The 27,070-nt window shown below is 44.1% G+C and overlaps 1 protein-coding gene and 1 non-coding gene across 3 annotated transcripts in view; both read right to left on the minus strand.

Annotated features, from left to right (window-relative positions):
• The window catches only part of CTTN (cortactin), a 70,507-nt gene that overhangs the window by 18,748 nt on the left and 24,689 nt on the right, over positions 1 to 27,070 (minus strand). For both annotated transcript variants that reach the window (XM_040328120.1, XM_040328119.1), the window contains exons 3-9: positions 24,952 to 25,025; positions 22,986 to 23,115; positions 18,166 to 18,276; positions 11,290 to 11,344; positions 8,584 to 8,694; positions 5,743 to 5,853; positions 3,581 to 3,691 (exon numbers count right to left, since the gene is read on the minus strand). In XM_040328120.1, coding sequence (XP_040184054.1) covers positions 3,581 to 3,691; positions 5,743 to 5,853; positions 8,584 to 8,694; positions 11,290 to 11,344; positions 18,166 to 18,276; positions 22,986 to 23,115; positions 24,952 to 25,025 — 703 coding nt within the window. The remainder of the gene's footprint in view (positions 1 to 3,580; positions 3,692 to 5,742; positions 5,854 to 8,583; positions 8,695 to 11,289; positions 11,345 to 18,165; positions 18,277 to 22,985; positions 23,116 to 24,951; positions 25,026 to 27,070) is intronic.
• Positions 5,910 to 6,121, minus strand: LOC120918046. The gene has a single exon (XR_005744263.1). It is a non-coding gene; the product is annotated as a small nucleolar RNA U3 (small nucleolar RNA).

Genomic DNA, 27,070 nt, shown 5'->3' on the forward strand with positions numbered 1-27,070 from the left:
CTCCAGTGACAGGCGGTGAGTGCTACGCTGTGGGATCTTGCTGAATGAAGCTAGGACAGCCACTGATGTTTCTTCATTAGACCCCTTTCACACTGGATATGCCTATAGCGGAGCGTTAAAAATCGAGGTAAAATAGTGGTGCTTTACTGCGATTTTAACGCTCAGCTATACGTGTATCCAGTGTGAAAGGGGTCTAATGAAGAAACATCAGTGGCTGTCCTAGCTTCATTCAGCAAGATCCCACAGCGTAGCACTCGCCGCCTGTCACAGGAGAGCACATTGAACACATTTTATAAGTGGCCAGAAACTTGTAAATAACTCATGAAAGAATGAAGTTACGTTAAAAAACCAAGCACACCATTGTTTTTCTTGTGAAATTCCCAATAAGTTTGTGTCACATGACCCTCTTCCTATTGAAAAAACAAAAGTTGGATTCAAAATGGCCGCCACCCATCTTGAAAAGTTTCCCCCCTCACTTATACTAATGTGCCACAAACAGGAAGTTAATATCACCAACCATTCCCATTTTATTAAGGTGTATCCATATGAATGGCCCACCCTGTATTTATAGCAACTTCCCATGATGCATACTTCAGGCTGCTTTCATCTCCCCTCTCTTAGAACTTGCCAGAAGTTATCATGCCGATAACAGCGCTACAGGACAGAAGAAACACATGGGACTCAGTGCTTTGGATAGAGATAAGAAAACACTATAGATAGGTGCCCAGCTCAAATTTCATGAATTGGGTTTACATCCACATTAAGGAGGTCTAACTTTTTATTTTTTTTATACTTTGTTACATCGGTCCAGCTTAGACCACCAACTATGCATATACCATACCTGGCCAAGGCTCCTGGAAGCTGAAAATCACTGCAGTAGACACCACCACAAGCAGCTGGCCTGATGCATTGTGGATACAGCAGGTCAGCTGCTCAGCACAGGTTACATTCAGAGAATGCTTTGCATCTTCTGAATGAATTCAAAGCGGTCTCTGATTGGACAAGGATTAGAGCGCGACATCACTGCCCCACCTCATCCAAAGCATTCTCAGAATGGCGCCCATGCTGAGCGGCCAATCTGTGTTCAGAATGCAGCAGACCGGCTACTTGACACAGGACCCGAAGGCAAATGCAGATCACTATATTAGTGGCGTCTACTTCAGTGACATTCAGCTTCCAGGGGCATCGGTCAGGTATGGTACAGCAGGTCCAAGGTTCCCATGTATAAAAGTACACCAGGAAAAAGGTTTTTAAAAAATTGTATTTTGGGGTTTAGCTCCGCTTTAAAGAGAAGAGCAGAAACCATCACAACTTTGGAATTAGTGCATTTGCTGGGCAGAACAGAGGATTCTGGTGGGGAATGTTTTTTTGGAGAACGTGTTAAACTTACCCAGCATGTGGTTCAATTCTGTGGCACCAACCCAAAACTGAAATATCAATATACTAGATGGGTTGGCCTTTAACTACCAAAGTCTTTGAAAATACAGACTTTAGGTAAAATGTTATACAAGTTAAAAGTCGATTGTTCAGACTACAAAATAAAAAATGATCAACCGGTAGATTTAAGTGGCGTACAGCAAGTTGTTGACCCATGGCAATTTCCATTTTACCGATCAGTAGAAAGAACCTGGTTTTATGCCAAACTTCTTTCCACAAAACAAAGGGGAAAAAAATCAAAAAATCAAGGAGGGCAAACAATATAAAGGGGACACACCAAGCATGAGAATGGGGAGGACCAGTGTCATTAGTCCCCTCCTTCACCTTGCCACCAAGCAGTATACCGGAATGTTACAGTTTGTAAACATGAAGGAAAAGAACAGGTAGCAAGAACCATAGGAGAAGGAGGACATACAGAATTAAAAAAGGTCTGTTTCTCCAAATATCAGTCAGTGATGGCAGCATTGCACAATCATTTGCATGTTGATGAAATGTATTATTTTAATATTTCAATCCGTTATCTCCATGCCCTCTGACTAAACAATTACGAATAGAAAAAAGGTCAATTCCATGCCACTTGGAAACAAAAAAATAAATCAAATAAAAAATATACCAACCTAGGAGGTGTGCTCAATTTATGTTTATTTTTTTCCCCATTGTGCAAAGACGGGTTTTGAGCTTCAAGGATTTAGCCTCACCTTAGCGAATATTAAAATGAACTGCTAAAAATCACAATCTGTGAGTTTACAACCAAAGTGCTAATAATGTTGGGGGTTAAGCAAATATCTTGAGAGGAGAATGCTGAACCCAGTGTCTGAGTATGTAAGCTTTATAGGTTTTATTGTAACGCATTTTTGTTTGAAATATATAATTTTATGTGCAGTGGGACTATAGGTGGGATAGGGGAGGGTGGGAATAGGTATGGTTTTGTGTTATTGTAAATCCTTATTTGATTAAAAAATAAAATTATAAAGAATCTGAATTTGGGCAAAAAGGTGCCCAAGAAGCTCCTATGGGACAGTTATACTTGAGAGCCTTTCAAATAACTGACAATGGGCAAAGACGAAAAAAATAAAAATAAAAATCAGCAGATGGAAAGAACGTCTTATTCGTCTTATTCCTACACAGTCGGAATTTCCGACAAGAAAAGTTTGATGTGAGCTTTGAGTCAGAAAGACTTTTTCCTGTTGGAATTTCCGACAGCAAAAATTTGAGAGCTGGTTCTCAAAATTTTCCGACGGGAAAAGTTCTTGTTGGAAAATTGATAGTCTTTATGCAATTCCGACGCGCGAAAAAAAAAAACATGCATGCTCGGAATAAATTAGACGCATGCGCAGAATTGTTGAATTTCATTTTTCTCGGCTCGTTGTGTTGTACGTCACCGCGCTCTTGACGGTTGGAATTTGGTGTGACCGTGTGTATGCAACACAAGTTTGAGCCAAAATTCCGTCTGAAAAAAATCCACGTTTTTTTTGTTGGAATTTCCGATCGTGTGTACGCCGCATTAGAGTTTGCAAAAAACAAACAAACAAAAAAAAAATGTATGCCAGCCACCTCGACAACTTTAAAATGTCAAAATTTTCACTAAAGCAGAAATAAAATTTGAATATATCATTGGACCCCAAATGGCCCTTCTATAGTGTGGATATAAAAACACAATTGCAAACCATTACAAGGGTCAGCATGCGTTTATGCAGAATGCTTGCAGCTGCAGGAATAAGGTAGGGCATGGGAAACAACGATTATAGTTTGAGTCTGGAGGAGCATGATTGGAAGCTGGTTTGCAGTTGGGTAGCTTGCTAGTCCAATTTTTTAAAACGTATAAAGAGGAAAATAAAAAAATACATTTGTCATCAACCGCCAGCACTGACCATATAAATCAAAACCACCATATTAAAAACACACAAAATACAGAACCCAAAGAAGTTAAGCTATTTTATAATGTTAAAGTTTTTTTCTTCATTCTGTAGACTTATAAAAAAAAAAAAAAAGCTTTCTAAATATTCACTTTTTTCAAACATTTTCCTGCGTTTGCATTTTCATGTCCAGCAGCACATGATGCGTTTATGGGCAGGAGGTGACCTGCTCTGCACTGCTGTAGGCCGGGGGAACTGTAGGAAATAAATGGTTATTGATACTAAACCTTTTTGCGATTCATGCTTCTCAGTCTTCGCTTGGTAGTCAAACCCGACAGCACTCTTGTCCACATTGTCCTTATCAACACCGTATTTACCGCCAAAGCCTTTGGAATAATCTAAAATGTTAAAAAAATGTGTATTCAAATATTGAATTTGGGAGCATGCTCCTAATGGAGTAAGTAGGGTCAGCATTCTAGAAGGGTGTATTTCATCACCGGTTTCAGCATGGCCTTTTGGTATCTCTGCAGCGGCATCAGAGGCCGAAGTGACAATAAACAATATTTCATACACATCTACTTCTTAAAGCGATTGTAAAGTCTCTTTTTTTTTTTAAAATAACAAACAGGTTATGCTTACCTGCTCTATGCAATGGTTTGCACAGGGCAGTCTGGAGCCTCCTCTTCTCGGATCTCTTTTCTGTGCTCCCGATTCCTCCCTCTTATTGCGTGCCCCCACAACAAGCAGCTTGCCATGGGGGCACCTAAGTCAAGCTACAGCTCCATGTGTCCATTCAGACAAGGAGCGGTCGTTCTGCCCTTCCCCCTTCTTTCTCCGGATTGGCTGACTTTGAGAGACAGCCACAGGAGCCAATGGCACGGTTGCTGCATCTCAGCCAATCAGGAGAGTCCTGGACATCGCTGGAAAGAGATGGGGCTCAGGTAAGTCATAGGGATTACTGGGGTGGCCGCTACACACAGAAGGCTTTTTATATCTTAATGCATATCTTATAGTTTCTGCCACTCTGAAATTGAGGGGTCAAGCTCTTTTCACATTTAAAACAGTGTTCACTGGCATTATTATTTAATCCTTACTTGCATTATCTGCATGTAGGGACCCCAATAAAATGATTACCAATGGGAAGGTAGAGGAGTTAATTGTTGTCATTGTTCACTGAAATAGTGGAACATTGATTAGAAGCTCTGAAACTGAAATACAGCGTCTGCACACAGCTATATTTTGGTTTACCGAGTGATCTCTATTTTATTGGGGAAACTGCAATGGATGTGTTAAAGTCGAAAAAAATAAAAATAAAAACACCCCCCAAACGGAAAAAAAAAAAAAAAAAAAAAGAAGAAAAGCTGCCTGAATCTTGAAGTGTTTGTTACCCCAACATTTCATATCCCTGATATGTGCCTGCTGTACCATGTACTTGTATGAAAAAGTATCCAGTTTTCTTTGTATTGTTCTGTGTGAGAGTGTGTGTGAAATCCCTGTAGTTCCTGCCAGTCCCTCAGCTTGCCCATTTAAAACTCACAGCAGGAGAGCACAGCATGGTCAGTTCTCCAACTATGCTGGGAACTCAGCCAGCTCTCCTCCAATGATCAGACTTGTCGCGACATGTGCCCCCCCTCTATCTATTTTTTTATTATTATTTTTTTTAAACATCTATACACAAATGATGCGTCTCATTTCTATTTTAAAATGAATGGGTTGTTTTACAAGGTGATCGCTTACAATCACTTTAAACATTGAACACTGATGGGTGTCTCGGAGGCATGCTCTCCTGCTGTGCACTTTGGATCTTCTCGCTGGCCTCTATGTGTTCTGCAGTGATAATGGGGACCTGGCATCCAACAATCCCCGAATTATCAGATCCTGAAGAATTTGCCAAAGGCTGTAGTGATAAATCCATGAACGGACGTGATAGGACAGGTTTTGCACAAAGCTTTCATTCATTTAGTACAGTCGGTCCTCGGGTTACAAATATCCGACTTACAAATGGAGGGAGACAAGAGGAAGTGAACAGAAATCTACCCCTAGGAAGTGAAATTCTCTCCTAGGAGTTATTATGGGGAAAAAGGTGCCTCTACTAATGCTTTATCAACAGTCCATATTTCCCCAATAACCCCAAATTTTCAAAATCCAATTGTCATTGGGACAGAAAGTGGGGTGAAATTTTTTGAACAGGGGCACAGACACCAAAACAAATGTTACAGGGGTGACAACCCTTCTCCTATGATATCCAAAAAGCTTAAAAATAGATTTTTTTGGCTGGAGCTACACTTAATTTTTTTACCTGTTCCAACTTACAAACAGATTCAACTTAACAAGTCTACAGTCCCCATCTTGTTTGTAACCCGGGTCCGCCTGTACTATAATAAAATACCAGGTACAACACAATAACATATGCATTTGTGGCTATATTAACTTGCCAGAGAATACCAACCTTTTTGAGACTCGTGCTTCTCTGTCTTTCCCTGATAATCAAATCCTACAGCACTCTTGTCCACACGGTCTGCCTGCACACCGAACTTCCCACCAAAACCAGTGGAATAGTCTGTGGGATAGAAATGTATAAACTGAATATGACTTGGAGAGAAGTTTCTTTTTTTTTCCACTCTGAATGAGTTCCCGTCTGCCATCTTCCCACATAGAAAGATGACCAAGTCATCATATGGTGGCACCACCTACACAGAGCAGCACTGCCAGCAGGAGTCCTAACAAGACAAGATCCCTAAAATGTATCATCGTGGAAGGTGAGTTTGGACACTTTCGAGCACATTTCTCCATTTGAATCCTACAGAAATGATCCCTGAAAGTATGTGTGGTCTCACTAAAAAGCAGAACTATAGGAAAATATATAAAATCAATAAATTCTCGCATTAATAACTCAAATGAGTCATGCAAGATTGTTTTTTTTTTTTTTAAATAAACCAAGTTTATAAAATCACACCTAAAATAGAAAAGTTCCTAAAGCGGTCTTGATAATAGCCCCCTGAACAGAAGGGCTATGATAAACTTTCCCCAGGCTAGGAACACATGTAAAAAGAGGAGTGTAAATACTTACAATCCCCTGCATAGCTGAATGCTGTTCTGCTCATGAGAAATTGTCCCTAGAAGTCCACTGGAACAATCGCAACCGCTAAGAGTTCTGGTCTCCTTGGACCCTTCACAGTTCTCACCAGTTCCTCCTACTGACCTCAACATTACAGGAGACAGAAGCGATGTGAAGGTTGGGAGGAGGAATCAGTGAGACCTATGGGGTACACTGAAGATAGACACCAAGTATTGGTTTCTTAGCCAACAACTTATTACTGGAACTAATGTTTAGTGGTTTAGCAGAGAAGGCAAGTATAGCAACAGGCTTGATTTTTTTTTTTTTATTCTTTTTTTATTGCAACAGGCTTTATTTAACCACTTAAGACCCGGACCAAAATGAAGCTAAATGACCAGGCCCCTTTTGCGATTCGGCACTGCGTCGCTTTAACCGACAATTGCGCGGTCGTGCGACGTGGCTCGCAAACAAAATTGGCGTCCTTTTTTCCCCAAAAATAGAGCTTTCTTTTGGTGGTATTTGATCACCTCTGCGGTTTTCATTTTTTGCGCTATAATCAAAAATAGAGTACCAATTTTGAAAAAAAATAATTGTATATATCTTTTTTATTAATTTATCATTTATATACCGTAACTAGTTTTCTTAACACTTGGAATCAGGCAAACTACAACTTTTTCGTGCACTGAAAAAGGCAGTTACTATGTCATCCAGGATTGGACAAAGTAATAATTTGCCATCATGCCTCACCACGCCTCCAAGCACAGTAAACACCGATAGCTTCGAGATTTCATCAGGATTAGGTTATGTTGGTTCAGGCCTCAATATATCCTAGAAAAGGGGTGCTCAACCTTTTGACGAGCAAGAGTAACCTAAACTTTTTTTTTTTTCTAAATTAAGTAAGCAACTACAAATACTGTAGCTGCTGACTTAATATATGGACACTTACCTGTCCAGGTAGCGCGCGATGTCGGCACCCCACCAATTTATGGGTCGGCTGTCCGGTGCGGCCGCCACCATTTGTTGGAATGTCAACCGGCAGTGAAGCCCTTCAGCTTTACAGCTGGTTCCCTAATGCACATGTGCCTTCTAATTGGCCCGGCAGCAAAGGAAGAAAGGAGGGGAGCCGAACTTCTGAGGGGTGGCGCCACGGTGCTGTCTCCCAGAAGTGGGGAAGGGTACCGGTCAAAAACGGGTGCCAAAATGTGGCACCAGAGGGGGGGCAGAAGCAGATAAGCGGAAGTTCCACTTTTGGGTGGAACTCCGCTTTAAGTGATTTGGTACCTTTTCGATGGCAACTATAAACTATGGGGTTTAACCCTCCCCCCCACCCAAACGTAAATGAGCACTGTCATGAGCCCCTATAAGGCTGCTTTCATGCTAATGCTCTGCAGTTTACTGGCACCATGGATGTAGCTCAGTGCACCTCTGGCTTTCCTGCAGGTTAGCTGCACTGAGCCTTAGACTTCTATTACATCTTAAGGGTGTGGTGCCCTTTCTAAAAGCGCACCAAAACTACTGCATTCAGACCCAGAGGATAGAATAGAGGTCTATGGGTCAGTGCAGCCAACCTGCATGAAAGCACAGAGCACCTGCAGATCAGTGTGAAAGCAGCCTAATAACCCATTTCCAATGGCAAAAGTGCAGTGTATGTTTAATACAACGACCTCTTCCAGATTCTGCTGGCATTGCTCTCCAGACTGCTAAAGGAAGCATTGGAATATGCGGCTCCTGCTCCCTCCACAGCCGCTTGCTTCCTCCGCTGTCAGTGCTGGCTCCATGCACTCCGATGCGCTGGGGTGGCAGGTTGGCAACCCATTGATTTTGATCTGGGCTCGCTGACCCGCCATCCCAAGGCATGGGCATGCGCTTCTCTGGTTTGTGATTGTTCGCCACATCCGAGGGCTCCACCAGCTGGGCACCCCTGTCCTAGAACAACAGAAGGGTCTACATAAAAAGGTGCTTTGTTTATGTGCCTGCGAGAGGCATGCGACACGACATATTTAGATTTTTAGTTTCTCTTTGGCTAAAAGACTGCAGGTAAAATATCTGCAGTAGGAGTCAAGTCAGGAAATCTGGTTATAGCTTATGATGAACACACACTGATGTCTTATTTGTGTTCTATTGTGCATTCCTGGGAAGAGCGATGCCCCTCACTGCTTGACAGGGTTACAGCAGGCCAACCCTTGCTGCAGGCTAGTCGTCACGAGTCGCGTCTCTCGCTTTGACACAAACCTTTCTGGGATTCATGCTTCTCCGTTTTGCCCTTGTAATCAAAGCCAACGGCGCTCTTATCCACTCGGTCAGACTGAACTCCATATTTGCCCCCGAAGCCGCTGGTGTAATCTGAAAGGCGTTGAGATTTGTTATGCAACAGCTTTGGACATTTACAAAATGAAAAAGAAGACAGAATAAAAATTCTAGTTCAATGCTAAAACAATCAACCTTAGCAGCAAACTTCTTTACAATAACGGTATAATTGTAGCACAGATAAGCTGTCATTTCCCTGTAGGTAGGGTTGTCCCGATACCACTTTTTTAGGACCGAGTACAAGTACCGATACTTTTTATCAAGTACTCGCCGATACCGAATACCGATACTTTTTTTTTATATGTGTCCACAGATGCAGCCATGTCTCCCCACAGATGCTGCCGCCGCCTAGTTAATCAGCGTGCGGGGAACATTACAGCTTTCATTTGAATAGCTGTCTGTTCCCCGCCGCGCCGCGTATAGACACTCCCCCTTGCTCGGGATTGGACGGGTGATCTGTCTATCAAAGTGCAGATCACCCGTCCAATCCCGAGCAAGGGGGAGCGTCTATACGCGGCACGGCGGGGAACAGACAGCTATTCAAATGAAAGCTGTAATGTTCTCCGCACGCTGATTAAATAGGCGGCGGGGGCATTGCGGTATGCGGCGGCAGCGGGTGGGTAGTATCGGATCTGGCATCAGGGGCATTTGCGGGAGTACAAGTACTCCCGCAAATGCTCAGTATCGGTCCCGATACTGGTATCGGGACAACCCAACCTGTAAGTATGGGCCTACAGAAAGCAGAACCAATGTCTACAATATTTATTGGTCAGATGATCGCAAGACCCAACGCTGGCACCAAGATGTTCTCACTGGCTTCTTCCAGTAGCCAGTCTTCACCCATCTCGATTTGCCAGTGTCCTGTCTTCCAACCAACATTGTCGCTATGCGTTCTAACAGGTTTCCTAATCTGACAGAACATTAAAAGGCAGAAGCAAACATTCTTACACCCAAAAAAGTCTTCAATTTCACACTTATTTTAGCAGTAAACTCACCTTATATACTGAAATACAGATTTAAAAATCCTGTGACACTTTTTGATGTTACATTTGAAGAGCATGTAAACTCCCATGCATGAATGAACGTCACCGGCCCATGCGCTCTGAAGGAACGGCCACACGAGCCAATCTTTCAGAGTCCTGTGCTGTAAACAGCGGCTCCCGCGCGCATTTGTGGGAGTGACCTCATTGCGGCTCCGGCCACTCACACAGCCGGAGTCTGTGAACCCGGAGAGGAAGAAGGGTGAAGATGGAAACTGTCAGCTCACCGCTGAAAGGCTTAGTTCTAAGGCAAGTCTCACATGATGTGCAAGTATGCGATACACACTAGCCCATTATGACTGCCTTGCAGGTTAGGGAAAAAATAAATAAAGAATTAGCCAGCGGTTTACTACCGCTTTAAAAGTGTCAAAAGCAAAAATTATTTTTAAAGTTCTGGATAGAGTGGAGATGGATTAGCACACCTGTCAGGTTGTATTGCAGTCTGGGTCCCCATTAGGGAGATTCACCCTCTCCATTTGTCCTGTATACCATCACTGAAAGTAAAAGAAAATCCCAAATTTTGGGTTGTCATCAGAAGACTAGAAGGGAACTCTTCCAGTGGGGACATGCCAGGATTCCCTCACTTTGGAGAGATTTCCTCTCACTTCCTGTTTGGCTACAGGACAGGAAGTGAAGGGAAAACTCCAATGGGAGGGGGGGGAAAAACCCGACAGGGGTTATAACTCTCCTTTACACTGTAGCTGCTGACTTTTAATAAGGACACTTACCTGTCCTAGTCGTCGGCGAAGTCAGCCCCCGCCGAGGCCGATCCTCGATCCTGGCAGCTCCAGGCGCCGCCATCCACAGTAAGGGAAACAGGCAGTGAAGCCCGTGCGGCTTCACTGCCTGTTTCCTACTGCGCATGTGCGAGCAGCGCGGCGCTTTGTGAATAGGCCGGCTGCTTTCTGGGATACACACAGTTCCCAAAATGCAGTGCGCCCCATTCACAAGAAGAAACCGAGTGTAGGAGGAGGAAGATAATCCACCGCGGAAGATGAGGAGGCAGATTCGGGACTTCCGCATAGCAACAGCTATTTTTTTCCATTTCATTTATTTTTTAGATTTTTGGTGGAAAAAATTTTCAGGGTGGAACTCCGCTTTAATCAAAAATAAAAATGTTGCCTGGTTTTGTGCTGCTCAGTCTGAACCAAATGATGGGCATTGTGGCCAAGTGTAGCCAGGGTCCCTGGAACCGTTAACTCAGAAAGCAATTCCAAGAAACCAGGCCAAAAAAAAAAAACACAAACACAGCCCTGCGCCACTCTCAGACTTGGAAGAGGTGGGGGACAGATGCAGCATTTACCCGAGTATAACGGTTGTTTCTTTTTTTTTGGTATATAAATTGTTTTAGGGTGAACCTCCGCTTTAAGCTAGGAGGTTGCGTTTTACGTTTGCTCCTAGTTTAATAAAAGGCTAGACGTGGTTTGTATGGCCATGCTTTTGCAATAAAGTGAAAAAGCTTTTAAAACCTGGAGGATGTACTGACTTTTTGTATACAATTTGAGTGTTACAAGCTCTATTAAACTGCAGGTCTCATCTGCTCCAGAAATAAAAAAAAAAAAAAAAAAAAAACGCACACACACGTTCTCACCTTTCTGAGATGCATGTTTTTCTGTCTTCCCTTGATATTCAAAGCTCAGAGCAGACTGCAAGAGAACAAAAAAGGTTGAAAAACCAAACACACGGGATAGTTAAAAAAACAAAACAAAACAAAAAAAAGAAAAGAAAAGAAAAGAAAAAAAACAATAGTAGCACTAAAGTAAAAAAAAATCCTGTTCAGTTTACTGTGTGTAAATGTACTGTTTTACCCACCAAACACACTTCCAGGTTCAGCAATCCGGCTTCTTATGTCACCTGGCAACCTCAGGCTTATTTCTTGGTCAACAGATTGACACCATCAACTTTATTCAGTTAGCAGGGATACATAAAAACAAGAAAACCAAACCAGGAAGATTCATAGGGATCTGGCAGTGCAGTGTGGTAGGTGTGTGTAAATCTGGCACTAAAAACACTAAACATACAGTATGTATATCAAATGAGTATTTACGTTTGCCTGTAGTTGCACTTTAAGTTAAAGTGGTTCTAAAAGAAAAGTGCTAAGCACAGCTTGTCTGTAAAGCCACAGAAAAGAAGAGGATCCGAAATGCGCTGCACTTCAGCCTTTATTGTATATTACAATAAAAAATATGTAGCGCAAAATGCGTCAACTTTTAGCAGTGTCCCACACCATGTGTGATGATTTTTATTGAATATGCAACAAAGGTTGAAGTGCAGTGAATTCCGGATCCTCTTTTCTGTATTTCTTAATTTTTTATTTATTTTTTGTTACAACACGCGTTACGCTTACCTGCTCTGTGTAGTAGTTTTGCGCAGAGCAGCCCAGATCCTCTTCTTCCCGGGTCCCCCCCGCCGGCGGTACTAACTCCTACCACCCGACAAGTGCCCCCAAAAGCAAGCCTCTTGCTATGGGGGCACTTTAGAAGGTTAGCTCCTGAGCCATGCCCTCTGTGTGTCTATTTGAAAACACAAGCTTGGCACAGCCCCCCACCCTTTCCCTTGCCTTTTTGGCTCACTGACCAATTGAAAGCAGCAAGACAATGGATCCAGCTGCTGTGTGAGCCAATGAGGAGACAGAGACCCGCTGCTCTCATGCACATCACTGGATGTAGATTGGGCTCCAGCTGAGTATTGTCTGAAATCCCCCGCCAGTGCAGTCGGCTTCTCGTTCCTCCGGGTGCCCGTTCAACAAGATGTGTTCTAAGGGGGCACCTATGCAGGTGCACGCCTGAGCCAGGCTGTGTGTATCCATAGACCTACACAGCGCCAGTAAAACCACACCCCCCACCACTCCCTCCTTACAGCAGCTGGACAGCCAGCCACATCTCCCAAACTTATTTACAGGTATTCCTAGGTTGAAAAATGTAGAGCTCCTGCAGGAAGATAGAGTTTACACGAGTACACCAGTCTTCTAATCAAATGTAGGGGGATGTGGAGAGATCCACTTTAAAGCTATAAGTTTGTGGGCAAGGAGACTGATGCCCCAATCCAATCCGATTATACATCCTCTTCCAAACTATCCAAGATACATACAAAACAGGTCTAAAGCAACGTGCGTTTGAAAAACCCCATTTATAGGATCTACTACTACTTGTCAATACCGAAGCAGTTTGAAGAGCGTGATTTGCATTATATACAAGGAACAATTGAGACAACCTAGGCCAGTGATGGCGAACCTTGGCACCCCAGATGTTTTGGAACTACATTTCCCATGATGCTCCACTACACTGCAGAGTGCTTGAGCATCATGGGAAATATAGTTCCAAAATATCTGGGGTGCCAAGGTTCACCATCACTGCCCTAGGGGATAGGAAAATCGATATCTGCCCTGGAATACGCTGCCAAACCTCCTCCGTTAGTGTGCCCAGATCCTCCTCCAACCCCTTCCTACCAAGGATTGGAAGAGTTTAGAATGCCGGATTTTTTTATCCAACAAAAAAGGTATCGGTATTTATTTTTCAGAATTGGTATACATACATGGTCTTCAACAGGGCCGATCCGCCCTATAGGCTCACTATGCAAGCCGCTTAGGGCCCAGCAAAGCTGCGGAGGGCCCCCCAAATTACTAGAGGCCCCACCTGGTGCGAAGTCATTTTCGGCCCCCCACCCCACTTCTCAACTCGCTGGCTGCATGGGAGAAGAGGTAAGAAGCCAGCACCCCCCGCTTCTCACTTTAATGCAAGATGTCAGTTCTGACAGAAGAACACCCCCTCCCCCCGCTTCTCAACTTCAATCTTTAATGTGGCATGTCAGCAGCGCCCCCCAACCCCCCGCTTCTCAACTTTAATGTGACGTGTCATTTTGCTTAGGGCCCCAGGGAGGTCAGGATCGGCACTGGTCTTCATTGCAATACAGGTTAGTGTCATGCATCTCAACCAAGAATGCCGGATTTTACATGGGGGGGTGGTCGACTATAAGCGGACCTTACATTTGAGGTTAACCACTTCCGACCTAAGGGTAAGGCCCCTTTTCACACTACTGCGACTGCAAAGTTGCTTGAATTCGCCGCGATTTTGACATGACTTTTGCTGCGATTTCAGCGAATGCCTGTCAAAGTCGGACCAAAGTAGTTTGACTACTTTGAAGTCGGCAAGACTTGAAGTCGTACTATTATGAATGATTGTCATTGGAAATCATGGGGAACGACTTGTCATGCGACTTTGCAGTCCCAAATCGTGGGAAAAGTCGTACAAGTGTGAAAGGGGCCTCAAACAAATGTTAATGCCCAAGCACAATTTTGAAAATTTGACATGCGTCAGATAAACTGTACAGATCGTCACAACTACTATGCGTAGCTAGGTGAATTATACCTTGTTTTTCATTTGGTGGTAAATGTTAATGGATATCTCCTGATTATTTTTTTTCAAAAAGGAATCTGGCCCAAAACCTCGATTTTTTTATTGTCTTAGCGATCAGATGACCCGGATCCAGGGCCGATCCTAGGGTCACAGGCGCCTGGGTGCAGAAATATTTCTGGCACCCCCACATGGGCGTTGTCATTTTACCAACTCCTCCCCTTTACATCTCATTATACATCACATCTGTAGATGGACTAGGCGCAGGAATGGGCAGGGGCTGTGTATCCTATGAAATCTATCATACCATAAAACATCTAGGGCAGGGGCAGTCCAGAGCACGTGTAAAGGGATGCTGGGGGTGCCAACCCCCAGCACACAGAACACAGAACACTGACTCACCTCGATTCTCTCTCTGTGCAGCCTGAGATAGAGATGGGAGTGGGAGGCATTCCAACTGGAGTTGGTGGAGACAGTGCGGGATCTAAGACTCCCAGTGTTAGGAAATGTATTCTTGCACATCAGCACTCACTGAAAACTAGAACTCTCATGTCAGGAAGAGGAGCCCCCACCCTCTGCATGCACCTGGGTGCAATGCACCCTGCCTAGGATTGGCCCTGCCCGGATCCGGAAAACCCGGGTCCCAATAAGGGCTCTCGGTGAGAGCTGGGTCTCTATTTTGGTAAGGAGCGCGCGGTGCAGTGCGCTCTCAGTACAAACACGGCCGTCTTTAATGTTGATTGGACCATGGGCGCCCCCCCCCCCCGCCCCCTCCATGCAATTTTGCTCTCCACCTGCTTCGAGACATACAATAAATATCAGCTAGACTTAAAATCAGTTTACTGCATCAGTGATTGCAGCATGTCATTACCACTTAATGACTGGTTGCTAGAGGTTACAGCACACATTGCTGCTCACTGATTAGTTGCTAGATGTTACAGCACATGATTTCTTCTTGTTGATTGGTTGCTAGAGGTTACAGCACAACATCATCTCTTCACTGCAGAGGGGCATGATATACATATGAATTCCGCCTTTATTTACATATGAATGCCGCCGTCCTCAGCTATTTACATATGAATCCTGCCGCTATTTACATATAAAAACTCCCCTTATTTACATGTAAACACAGGGTCTGCAGGTGAATCATCTGCACACAATAGGGCAGAGCTGGGCAGCATTAGTAGCAGCACTTCACACTGAGATATCAGGACACAGCACATGACTAAATCTTCAAGGAAATTTAAACTGGAATAGTTGGCAATTATGAGGCAGCTGCTTTGGGCCCCACAACAATGACAGGGCCCAGGGCAGCTGCCCCTTTTGCACTGCCTTAAAGACGGCCTGAGTACAAAGAAAGTTATGCCTCACGAAAAAAAACAGACCCACTTCCGTGAGGACGCATATATGTGTACGGTCGGCGGGAAGGGGTTAAGACAAGTAAGCTTCTGATACTTGCAACATCTGGCTCGGCTACCTTGCTGTATCAGTCAAAGGCTTCAAGTGAATAAGGATTGCTCTTGCTGAAGGAAAATTAATGTCTCCTCCGTTTGTCTGTCAGACTGGATTCCGGGGCCCGACAAATGATTTTCTCCTTTAACTTGCTAACAGAGCAAACATGTCACTGTGACATCCACAGAATTGTTCAACTTGGGAGTCTACAGAGCTCTTGGCTATAGAAGAAGATGACCTATTTCCATCAGGTTTGTAAAAGTGGGCGGGATGGCAAGAAATAGGATCTTCATGCTGCACCTTATTAAATGTATTTGCTCAGAGTTCTGCTTTAAAGCCTGATAATTTCACTATAAATGCTTGTCCTAGCGAAACAAAGACGAGTGCTTTAACGATGCAAAGTAGGTGGCACCACTTTAACCACTTCAATACCAGGCATTTTCACCCCCTTCATGCCCAGGCCATTTTAAAATGACAATTGCGCGGTCATGCAACACTGTACCCAAATAAATTTTTTATGATTTCTTTCCCCACAAACAGAGCTTTCTTTTGGTGATATTTGATCACCTATGTGGCTTTTATTATTTGCGCTATAAAAACAAAAGTGTGACAATTGAAACCCCAACCCTCCCACAATATTTTTTACCGTTTTTTTGTATTCTTCTACATATATTTGGTAAAAAAAAAAAAAACACACACACACACACACACACACACACACACACTATATTTATTAGTTTGCACAAAAGTTATAGCGCCTACAAAATAGGTTATTGATTTAAGGCATTTTTTATTTTGTTTACTAGTAAATGGCGGTGATCTGCGATTGTTATTGTGACTGACATTGCGGACACTTTTGACACTATTTTGGGACCATTCACATTTATACAGCGATCAGTGCTATAAAAATGCACTGATTATTGTATAAATGTCATTGGCTGGGAAGGAGTTAACACTAGGGGCAATCAAGGGGTTAAATGCGTTACCTAGGGAGTAATTCTAACTGTGGGACATCACAGCTGCTGGGTGCACGCATCGGCTCCTCCGAGACGCGGCGCGCACCCCCTATACCGCCGGGAAGCCGAGGACGTCATATGACTATGGGCAGGTATTGAAATGGTATCTCAATGCCATTTAACCGCTTGCCGACCAGCCGCCGCAGTTACACGGCAGCAGGTCGGCTCTGCTGGGCGAGAGCACGTAGCTATACGTCACCTCGCCCAGCAACCCCCGACTCCCGTGCCCTCGGCGGGCGCGATCGTCGTCGGGCACATGCGATCGCTCGTTACAGAGCGAGGACCCTCCGCTATGTGTGTGTAAACACACCGCTCCCGGTCCTGTCAGGGGAGAAATGCCTGACGCTCTGTTCATACAATGTATGAACAGCGATCAGTCATTTCCCCTAGTGAGTCCACCCCCCCTACAGTTAGAACACACCCAGGGAACATACTTAACCCCTTCCCTGCCAGTGGCATTTTTATAGTAATCTAATGCATTTTTATAGCACCGATCGCTATAAAAATGCCAATGGTCCTAAAAATGTGTCAAAAGTGTCCGCCATAATGTTGCAGTACCGAAGAGGAAAAATAAAAAAAATAAAAAAACGCTAATCGCCGCAATTACTAGTAAAAAAAAAAATAATAAAAATGCCATAAAACTACCCCCTATTTTGTAAACGCTATAACTTTTACGCAAAGCAAACGCTTATTGCTATTTTTTTTTATACGAAAAATAGGTAGAATACATATTGGCCTAAACCGAGGAAAAAAAAAATATATATATATATACACACACACACACACACACACACACACACACACACACACACACTAAAAAGAAAAACATTTTTTCAAAAATGTCGCTCTATTTTTGTTTATAGCACAAAAAAAAAAAAAAAAAAAAAAAAAAACGCAGAGGTGATCAAATACCACCAAAAGAAAACTCTATTTGTGGGGAAAAAAGGACGGCAATTTTGTTTGGGAGCCACGTCGCACAATTGTCAGTTAAATTGACGCAGTGCCGAATCGCAAAAAGCGCTCTGGTCTTTGACCAGCAATATGGTCCCGGGGGTTAAGTGGTTAAAACAAAATTTTTGAGCTAGAGTTGCATTGGGAAAAAAAAAAAAAAAAAAAGTGTACTTGTTTCAACATGAATACAAATTCAACTTAAGAATCAATCTACAGAACCTCTCGGTCACAACCCGGGGACTGTCTGTAAAAAAAGGGGTTGGGGGGGGGGGTTTAAGTAATCTTCAGGCTGAAGATCAGGAGCACAAAAAAAAAACCAGAGCATGCAAAAAACGCCTCTGGGAGTGAAAGGGTTAATCAAACTTAGGCATACATACCCCATTTTTTTTTTTTAATTTGGGAAAAGTAAAAAAGGTTAATCATTTTTATTTTTTTCCACAAGTCTATGACCGACCGCTGGCAGCAAGACAAACTATGAGTGGGGTGGTAGTCACTGGGAAAGTAAACCATAACCTTAGAGATTCTTAACCTTGTGTGTCCCAACTGGAGGGATTCAGACAGGAAATGAGGGAAATCCATTGAATGGGGTCACAAAGAGCAGAGAAAAAGAAGGAGGAGTTCTCTCGCTACTCTGCCAAAAAAAATTAAAAATTTATCTTTAAAATTCCTTACAATTAATCGGGACTACAATCTCACCTTATCCACTCGGTCTGTCTGGACACCGAACTTTCCACCAAAGCCTTTCGCTGAATCAGACTGGGAACAGTGCTTGGAAAGCTTCGTCAGGTATTCATGTCCAACCGCAGACTGCAAGAAAAGAGAAAAATAAAAAAATACTGCTTAGTAAATCTAACCAACACCGGTGTGGCCCATAGAAAACACAATTAAGGTGCGAAATAGGACAAGAAAAGTTAACTACACAGGTCTGGAGGTAGAATGCCTCCCATAGGTCTGTTCTATTAGATCTATACAGTACTGACACATAGCACAGCCGTATCTGCCAGGAGACCCAAGTGCTGCGGTTCAATAACACATCTGGTTACCCATGACTAAGTCACGTGTCCAGTGACGCAACGCGTGAGGGAGGAGCTACGAACAGGACGGATTACACATCCGAATGAGACACATCGTATGCTGAGCAGCCAAATGAGGATTGTTTGCTGATATAAATTGGTGGATTCGTGAGTGTGACCTATTTCAAGCCTGTCAAATTGTTTCCATATGGTTTTGTGTATCTGCGCAATGAGGTTTTTTCCTTTTGTCTCTGTTTCTCACATGAGCTGCACAACTGTGGAAGATTTCATACTCATATGTGAAGCAATCAGCTTGGAGTCTGTAGAACCTGGTCACCCCATACCCATCTTTCAAGCCAGTACACGGCACTTGCACACAGGAGGTGTATTGTAGTTGCATGCATATAGTATGCATTTGGACTAATTTTATTGACACATGTACCGATTTTAATCACTCATGGTTTGTGGTTATGTTTTCACATCACAGAAGTTGAAATCCAGGGCATATTAATACTATTGATTTTTCACTTTTTTGTTTGACTAACATATCATATGCTGTGTTTATTATTTAGGAATTTTTTTGATGTCATATATTATTAAGTATTTAGTAGCGCTGTAGTACTATTTTTTCAGTAAATTTACATAGAACACGCCACCCTGATCCAAATTTGAATTAGGCGGGCTTCCGCCGGCCGATTTACGCTACGCCGCCGCAACTTACGGAGCAAGTACACAGGACCGGTTTTCCCCCGACAGGAAAACTGCCAGGAGAACTTTGGTCGGGAAAAGCGGCCGTGTGTATGCTCCGTCGCAATGTTTCCCATAGGAAAACTGCTGGGGGGGGGGGGGGGGGGGGGGGGGGAACGCTGCGATCTGCAGCGAGAAAAAAAAAAAAAAAAAAAAAAGAAGAGCATGTTCTCATTTTTTTAAAACGCCGTTTTCCTGTCGGGAAAACTGCCAAGGAGCATACACACGGCCGGTTTTCCCGGCCAAAGGAAACCACGGCAGTTTTCCCGACGGTAAAAACAATCATGTGTACTAGGCATGAGGTTCAGGAGCTCAATGAGGACATCACAAGGGAGGCAGAAAACATAGCAAGTACCGTATTTATCAGCGTATATCGCGCACTTTTCAGGGCAAAATCGTGGGTGCGCCATATACGCCGATACCCGCGCTGTGTTTGAATGCCTGCGCCGACATATACCGAGTGCAGTACACTCGGGTACATTCGGCCAGGCTCGGCTTCGCTCGTAGTCACGCTCTGTGACGTTTATGCGTGAGAAGCCGAGCCTGGCCGAATATAGCCAAGTGTACTGCGCTCGGTATACGTCGGTGGAGGCTTCAAACTGAGCGCGGGAATTCGACATGAAGACAGCGCGGGAGAAGCCAGGAGGACACCACCGAGGCCGCAGACGGACGCCGGACCGGACGAGGCCGCCGGGCAAGACACCAAAACTGTAAGTAGTAAAAAAAAATTACAGGATTTTAGGGTCAAAATTAGGGGTCCGCGCTATACGCCGGAGCGCGCAATACCCCGATAAATACGGTATATGGATTCATTTTGGAGAATAAGGATATTGTTTAGCGTCACATTAATCGGTGGCTATAGACATGAGGCTTCCTCTCCTCCACATTTAGGAAATGAGTTGCCCTCCATCTTGCTAGCTGTAGATCTGGTCATGTGACAGAAGCTTGGCATACGATGACAGGAAAGTCTAATGCTTGCCAGACTCAGCCTGGAATTGGAGATCATTCCCCCAACCACTTCCTATGCTGAGCAGAACTCCTCTGAACAGTGAAATGACTCAGCATGAGGCAAAGCCGATCCTCCAACTACACTGGAGTGCCTGTATTAGGATATCCTCTTGTTTGATGGCCGTTTCCTGGCTCAATAGCAGCACAGCAAGCTGCCCTCCATGACCCATTAGTCACAGAGCCACCAAAGCGAGAAACAATGAACTCTAATCCTTCAGAAGCCTCGCCTGCCATTCTAAACCTCCATGCCTAGCGATGGCATTCACTCACTCGTAGGAAGTATGTACCACACACCAAGAATGCACAGTACACAATTTGAAATCAAGGGCATTCTAATTAACAAGAAGCCTCCACAAATATTTTGCTTTGCTTCTTGCAATGGGTCTCGTGCATAAATTTTACGAAATATTCTGGAAGCTGAAATCAAGATCAGAGTATTAAAAAACAAAAAAAACAAAACAAAAAAAGTGTGAAATACATTGGATTTTGCTATACAACTATTCAAATACTCGAGTACTAGAGACTGCTTTGTTGGCATTTAAACCTTCTAATCCCATCAAGACATTTACTTGCTCACAGAAAAAAAAACACATCGTTCTTATATTCATCCACTCATGCCCCGTACACATGATCGGAATTTCCGATCGATTAAGTCTGACAGACTGTTTATATCGGAAGTTCCAACCGTGTGCATGCCCCATCGGAGTTTACATAGAGAAGATGTTCTCTAGGGTTGTCCCGATACCACTTTTTTGAGACCGAGTACAAGTACCGATACTTTTTTTCCCAAGTACGCGCCAATACAGATTCTTTTTTTTATGTCATTTTTTTTGTTTTTGTTTTGTTTTTTAGGGGGGGGGGTGGATTGTCAGTGTGTTTTTTTTTTTATTATTATTTACATATTTTTTTTTTATATTTATTGCAATTTTTTTTTTTCAATCAGCCCTGTTGGGGGTCTTTGGAGAGATATCAGGGGTCTTAACAGACCTCTGCCATCTCCCCTTTAAAGACAGAGAAAGGGACTAAGGACACAGATTCCCCAGTCCCTTTCTCAGCTGCACTGGAAATGAATGGACAGGAGACAGAGGTTCCTATCCATTCATAAAATGAAGCATTGTAAACACAGTTTACGTTGCTCAGTTATATGAATGGACAGATTCAGTGATCACTGACTGTTCCTTCAGAAAAGGTAGGAGCCGGGTTTAGCGGCTCTTACCGCCGCTCTCCATCCTGACAGAGGGGGCGGAGGAGGAAACGGAACAGCTGGGGCACGGAGGGGGAGAACAGAACGGAGGACAGCTGGGGCACGGAGGGGGAGAACAGAACGGAGGACAGCTGGGGCACAAAGGGGGAGAACAGAACAGAGGACAGCTGCGGCACAAAGGGGGAGAACAGAACCGAGGACAGCTGCGGCACAAAGGGGGAGAACAGAACCGAAGACAGCTGCGGCACAAAGGGGGAGAACAGAACCGAGGACAGCTGCGGCACAAAGGGGGAGAACAGAACGGAGGACAGCTGGGGCAAGGAGGGGGAGAACAGAACGGAGGACAGCTATGGCACAGAGGGGGAGAACAGAACGGAGGACAGCTGCAACACGGAGGGGGTAAGCAGAATGGCAGCGGCACGGAGGGGGGACACAGGAGCATGGAGGAAGAGAGCAGACGGGCAGCAGCACGGAGGGGGGACACAGAGCATGGAGGGAGTAAGCAGAATGGCAGCAGCACGGAGGGGGGGGGACACACAGGAGCATGGAGGAAGAGAGCAGAACGGATGGGGGAACTGGAGATGGATACAGGGAAAGTTAGGCATCGGGTGAAGTATCGGAGCATTTTCCCCCCCGAGTACAAGTACTCGGGGGAAATGCTTGGTATCGGTCCCGATACCGATACTAGTATCGGGACAACCCTAATGTTCTCTATTCCTTTGGAACACCAATGTGAGTTTGGTCGGGCTAAAGCCCGATCGTGTGCACGGGGCATTAGGCTTTCCAAAACCAACAGATTGTAAAACTCTGATTACTATTAAAGGGCTTAATATACAAGCGATGTCTTGATACAAGAGTAGCGTCATGTCACAACTGAGTGTAAAAGAGAAGAGAGGAGCCTCTAAGTGTAGCAATATGGTTACATTTAAAGGGGTTGTAAAGGTAATATTTTTTCCCCCCCTAAATAGCTTCCTTTACCTTAGTGCAGTCCTCCTTCACTTACCTCATCCTTCCATTTTGCTTTTAAATGTCCTTATTTCTTCTGAGAAATCCTCACTTCCTGTTCTTCTGTCTGTAACTCCACACAGTAATGAAAGGCTTTCTCCTCTGAATGTATGATGTGGCCATGTGGGCAAGACCCTGCACTGTTTTCAACTTGGAACAGTGAGTGTGGGGAGAAGGCCCCCGACCCGCTGTCACAGGGAAGGGCAAATTGGGGGGTGGATGGCAATAAATGCTCAACATTTTACCCCCTAAATACCGGTGTGACATGTTGGGAAAGGTCAACTTATCCTTTAAGACGTTTCTGAGAAGATTTGCAGTTTGAAAAGTCTATTTGACCGGTAATTGACCTCCTAAGCTGCATCAACCAGTTTCTTTTGCTTTCCTATCGACTTGTATTAGTAAGAGAAGCAGTTCTGATGTAAACAAAATCCCATTGACACAGACCCCAAATCCCACTCTCCAAGTCACTGAAATTAAAACTCATCACCATGTTGTACTCCAAAAACCATCCTCAAAGTGTTCAGAGGCCTTGTACCCACCTTGTCCATGCGGTCCTTCTCTACACCAAACTTTCCTCCATAACCATGAGAAGCTTTGGGTCCAGACTCCAGTTCTTGTTCTTTCAGGTTCTGGTGTTCCTGAGAGACATTTTCCCTCAGTGTGTGGATGCTGGGACAAAAATCAGAGAGGTATCACAATTATAGATATTGTTTAAAATTCGAACTGGAAATACAGATTTGAGAGAACACACAGCACAGCTTAAAAATGTTAAAAAAAATTAGCTAGGGGTTGGGTGACATCCTGGAAAAGTATCAAATACCCCATCATTCCAATGAAAATGCATTTTCTTTTGGTGGAGTTGTTGCTTTAAGTCAGTGTTTCTCAATTCCAGTCCACAGGCCCCCCCAACAGGTCAGGTTTTCAGGATTTCCCTCAGATGAAAAGGCTGTGGTGATTACTAAGGCAGTGAAACTGATCAAATCACCTGTGCAAAATAATGGAAATCCGGAAAACCTGACCTGTTGGGGGGGCCTGAGGACTGGAATTGAGAAACACTGCTTTAAGTGGACCTGAACTCAAAGATTTGCTGTTATAGGGAAAATCTATAAATTTTTGAGACCAAATAGTAACCTGGAGATTTACCTGAATTCCTCCTTAAATAGTAATACCTTAGTAATCTTGGGCTTCATAGCTGTATGTCTGATTTGCAAGACCTAGGGTCAGTGGCATAGTGTGGGGGGTGCGAGGGGGGCCACCGCCCCGGGTGCAAAATTTAGAGGGGCGCTGTCACTAGTGTGAAGAGGAGGGAGCGCCAACAGCAGATGGGACATAGGAACATATGCATGATGTCACCACTCCAGGCTTTACCGGTCATTATCAAGCACGCTCTCCTCTTCCCTACAGTCACCGCTCTCTCACATAGTGGATCATGTGACCAGACTAGAGATAGCTGAAAATAGGTAAGTCCATGGGTCAGGGGGGCGCAAACTACTTGCCTCGCCCCAGGCGCTGACAACCCACTGCCTAGGGTACTGTTGTCTGACTGCTAATGTCCTGATATTTTGATTGAGATTTGGTGCTTCTCACCGTTCTCCTGGTTAGAGAGAAAGCTATACCTGAAGATCTGTAATGGAAGGATCTCCATGGAGTATGTTATACCTACAACTCTCCTGTAGCTTCTTAATTCCCCTACTGGTTATTAGATAATCAGTCTTCAGGAGAACAGCTCTGGCATGAGGAAGCAAAGTCCTGAGCATGCATCAAGATGGCTGTCTCCACACAAAGAAAGTGCAGGCATAGCAAGTCAGCTGCAAGGAACCTATACAGTGGAACCTCGGATTGCGAGTAACACGGTCAATGAGCATTTTGAAATACAAGCTTTTTTTTTTTTTTTAATTCTGACTCGGTTTGCGAGTGTTTCACAAAACAAGAAGCATTCAAGCCCCTGCGGTGTGCAGTACCGCATTTGGCCAGAGGTGTGGGGGCGCCCAAGCCGTTCGGAAATACTCTGTTCCTGAGCGTTTCTAAATGCAGCCAAATGGTCTGAGTATTTCCGAGTCTCTGTCCACATGCGGTATTGCATGCCATAGAAGTCAACGTGGAACAAGTTTCATTTCCATTGACTTATATGGGGAAACTTGGTTGGATATGAGAGTTCTTTGGATTACGAGCATTCTCCTGGAATGGATTATGCTCGTAATCCAAGGTTCCACTGTATAGGCAATACCAATGACTAGTCATTCTCTTCTGCTTGCCTTCCCTCTAATATTTCATTTACTAGAAAGTCCTCTTTAAAAAAAAGGTTTGAGTAAAGATGCATTGCACTTATTTCAGAAAGGATTGGGTGCTGGAAAGTGCCCCCATACATGCCTATGCAATTGAGTATCTATGACATCCTGTCTCAACCTTTTAAACACAGAGGAACATTATGTTTTCACACTTTGCTGAAGTACCTTTTTACATTTGGTAGTAAAGGCACCACACCAATATAAATGGTTCACTTACTTGATGTGTTCCTGATGACCAGATCCTTGCACGGTCTTTGCTCCCCATCTTTGTTCCTTCTCGGATAGATCATTCTATTAAACGGAGACAAGGTGATTAATATTATGGGCAAAAATAAATAAAAAATAAATCGACTGAATGCAAATCCAGCCCCTTGCCCTCGCTGCTCATTCAAAAACTCAAACAAGAGCGCCGTTGGTAGGTGGTCACTAGATAAGTGTTAGAGCACAGCTAATGAGCTCAGCTAGATGGACTAATGCATGTTTCTATAGAAATAGTTCATTAAATAATTAATGTATCCACAGGGACCAGTGAATTTTTTTATTGAGCACATAAGGACAAATGAAATGGCTCTTTAAAATAAATGATGCTGTGGTAAAAAGCTCAGGGACACTGTAAAGATGACCATAATAGCATACCAGACGTACATGCCATTTCATGCCCAACTGTGGGCCACTTACTGCGAGTCGGCTTTTTGGAATCTGCTGTACAACCTCTCCACACTGATCATCTCTCCAGCCGATTCTGGCTTTTTCCTTGGAGTTACCGGTTAATCCCATGATTCTCGCTGTGCCTAAGGCTGGTATGCCATCATGGTCATATTTAAAGCCTTATTTCATTAACTATTTATATAGAAACATGCATCAGTCCATACAACTGAGCTCATTAAGGGGTTGTAAAGGTTTGTTTTTTATGTGTATTGTTGGTTCACTTACCTTTCCGTTCGATTTACCTTTAAATGTTTTTTTTCCCTTTGTCAGAATTTCTCACATCCTGTTCCTCCTCAGTAAGCTTGCCCCCATCATCCGAGCCGTTCTGGCTGGAGATAGTCAGCGTGCTCGCCCTCTCCCTTGGGAGTACATTCCAGCGGGGAGATGCTGTGAAATCCCAAATTTTGGGTTGTCCCCAGAAGTAATAGAGGGGAAACCTTCCAATGGGGACACTAGTCCTGGTTACCTTGGGGTCCCCAATGAATTCCCTTAATTTGCAGGGATTTCCTCCGACTTCCTTCTTGGCTATGGAAAAGGAAGTGAAGGTTGGCGGGGGGGGGGGGGGGGGGGGGGGGGGGTAGTCTAAACTGCTCATATCCAAAGGTTGTCTTTGGGAAATAGACGTACGAGTGCTGCCAGTCTTTCTGCAGAGGTTGAAGGGGTAAGGGGTCAGCCTGTCAGTGCTCAGACCATACGCCGCACACTGCATCAAACTGGTTAACATGGCTGTCACCCAAGAAGGAAGCCTCTTCTAAAAGAGGATGCACAAGAAAGCCTGCAAACAGTTTGCTGAAGACAAGCAGACTATGGACAGCGATTACTGCAACCATGTTATGAGACCAAGATAAACGTATTTGTTTCAGATGGTGTCAAGCGCGTGTGGCAGCAACCAGGTGAGGAGTACAAAGTCAAGTGTGTCTTGCCTACAGTCAAGCACAGTGGTGGGAGTGTCATGGGGTGGGGCTGCATGAGTGCTGCCGGCACTGGAGAGCTACAGTTCATTGAGGGAACCATGAATGCCAACATGTACTGTGACATACTGAAGCAGAGCATGATCCCCTCCCTTTAGAGACTGGGCTACAAGGCAGTATTCCAACATGGTGACAACCCCAAACACACTTCCAAGATGACCACTGCCTTGCTAAAGAAGCGGAGGGTAAAGGTGATGGACTGGCCAAGCATGTCTCCAGACCTTAACCCTATTGTGCATCTATGGGGCATCCTCAAACAAAAGGTGGAGGAGCGCAAGATCTCTAACATACACCAGCTCTGTGATGTCATCATGGAGGAGTGGAAGAGGACTCCAATGGCAACCTGTGAAGCTCTGGTGAACTCCATGCCCAAGAGGGTTTAGGCAATGCTGCAAAATAATGGGGGCCACACAAAATGTTGACACTTTGAGTCCAATTTGGACATCTTCACTTAGGGGTGCATTCACTTGTTGCCAGCGATTTAGACATTAATGGCTGTACGTTTGTTTTTTTCATTTTGGGAAGGGAGGAAAGCCCTTTGGCACAGAATTTATTTGTTGCGTTTTGAAATCAATCCCTACATGTTCATATTGTAAGGACATTGTTAATTTATAATACTAACTTGCTGAAAGGAAAAAGAAAAAAAAAAAAATATGG

This window comes from Rana temporaria, chromosome 11 (genome assembly GCF_905171775.1).
Source record: "Rana temporaria chromosome 11, aRanTem1.1, whole genome shotgun sequence".
Taxonomy (NCBI): domain Eukaryota; kingdom Metazoa; phylum Chordata; class Amphibia; order Anura; family Ranidae; genus Rana; species Rana temporaria.